Consider the following 2,020-nt stretch of genomic DNA (forward strand, 5'->3'; position numbering starts at 1 on the left):
CGATTCATCTGTAATATAAATTATCAAAAAACAAAAAAAAAACTGCCTGAAAAGAGCTGGGACCACTGTTTCCATGGTTACTGCTGGTAATACACTAACACGAAATTGAGTTTGAAATCCTGCGTAGCACGGATGGTGGGAGAACTTGCATGTATGTCAGGGGTTGACGTTAAGGATTTTTACCACTTGCCCTTTGGACAAGTGACTTTCACATTTCATTTGCCCAGAAACAATTTTTGTTTTTTAGCCTGCTAAGTAAAAAAAAAAAATGTGTCTGAATCGCTCCAATTCTCGGAAAAAAACCACGCCATCTGGCGGAAAATGGCGCCGGCAACGCTTCTGGGTCGTTTTCATCGAATGTCGGTGATTTCATAGTAATTTTGAGTGATAAATAATTTACTGTATGTACTACGATGGTGTTGAGGCAAATATGGCAGAATTTAAAAAATCTTGTATAAAAAGTTTGTGTATCCAGTTCCTGTTATTTTTATTATTTATTTTATTATTTTAGCTTTTCTTATTTTATTTCTAATAAAAACTCGTAAAAACATGAATTTTTAGGAAGAAGAACCTATAATGTTTATCCTCGGCTGCAGCCTGAATGCAGCATTTTCTGTCAGATCTTTGGAGTGGAAAAAAGGAAAATTATCTCACCACACTCCTGCACTGAGAGAAGAGACGTCTGTAGATCTCCAGGAAGGACTGGAAGTCGATGTCTGCAGAAAATATCATAGGAATGAGAAGAATGAACCAGTAAAAGGCTTTAGAACATTTGGGGAACATGGTCAGTTGGACAGATAGTTGAGCTTTTAAAGTCTCCTCTGGGGAACCCTGGACCGGCATTTCTGAAGAACCTGGACCGGCATTTTTAAGGAACCTGGACCGGCTTTTCTGAAGAACCTGGACCGGCATTTTTAAGGAACCTGGACCGGCNCAGCTTCTTTTCTATGATGTTTAATTTTCAGATCATCCATCCTCTAAAGAAAAACCTAAATAACCTTCCTGTCTGTCTCCATCTCATTTTTTGGACCATGATTTGATCAGGAAATGCTCTGGAAATGATTCCCTGTCCTGCAGACGCAGATGGACGTCAGTGTCTCTGTAGTAAACCCCTCTGTGCTTCCCAGTGGATGGCAGACAGGAAACATGGGAGAGCGGTGGATGTGAGAATGAGGCTGTAGAGATCCGGGTTAGTGAGCTCTGAGGCTGTTTATGGTGATCATGTTAGTATCCTCAGCTGTTTACCTGAGCTGCTGTCTGGCTCTTCTGACCTTTGAACCTGGGGATCTGTGTACAACACGGACAGCATCCATCAGAGCTGCAGACCAGGAGCTGCCGCCTCACAGACCAACAGCAGTTTCTGCTCTTTGATTCAAACTAACCAGAAACCTTCAAACTCCTCATGCTTTTTAGACCGTTAATCTTTTAATATGAAACTATGTTTAACAGATAGTAAATGAAAATTGAAAGATAAACTAAATTGAACTGTGCAGAAAAGAAGCCTTTATTGTGAGGATTTCTCCAGTTTTCCTACGTTCTGGTTCCATATCAAAGATAAACGGGAAGCTGTTTTGTTTCTGTTGGACGCTGTGAGCGGATCAACCCTGAATGGGATCAATGCTGTTAGTTTTTCTTTCTCTCTCTTAAGATTCTTCAAGGTTAGAATGAGAAAAAGCTGCCACCCACCTTACTGGCAGGCGGAGAGCCCGGTTTGTCTTCAGGTTTCTGGGACTGAGCTCCAGTTTCATCCGAATCCCCAACAACCTGCAAACGGCGCAGACCAACCGATCAGAGGATTTCTTTTATATCAAATATCTTTGTTTCTGAATCATCATAAAGTTATAAACATTTCTATGAGGATCTGAGGTTTGGGGAGATTAAAGTTTAAGTCACATAAAACTGAGCGATTCATCTGTAATATAAATTATCAAAAAACAAAAAAAAACTGCCTGAAAAGTGCTGGGACCTCTGTTTCCATGGTTACTGCTGGTAATACACTAACACGAAATTGAGTTTGAAA

The 2,020-nt window shown here is 40.4% G+C and overlaps 1 protein-coding gene across 1 annotated transcript in view; it reads right to left on the minus strand.

Moving 5' to 3' along the window:
* The window catches only part of fgfr1op (FGFR1 oncogene partner), a 29,262-nt gene that overhangs the window by 20,618 nt on the left and 6,624 nt on the right, over positions 1–2,020 (minus strand). Inside the window, exons 10-11 of the mRNA XM_015382463.1 lie at positions 1,687–1,764; positions 1,246–1,287 (exon numbers count right to left, since the gene is read on the minus strand). Of these exons, the coding sequence (XP_015237949.1) occupies positions 1,246–1,287; positions 1,687–1,764 (120 nt within the window). The remainder of the gene's footprint in view (positions 1–1,245; positions 1,288–1,686; positions 1,765–2,020) is intronic.

Source organism: Cyprinodon variegatus, unplaced genomic scaffold, assembly GCF_000732505.1.
Source record: "Cyprinodon variegatus isolate N-32 unplaced genomic scaffold, C_variegatus-1.0 Scaffold257, whole genome shotgun sequence".
Lineage (NCBI taxonomy): Eukaryota > Metazoa > Chordata > Actinopteri > Cyprinodontiformes > Cyprinodontidae > Cyprinodon > Cyprinodon variegatus.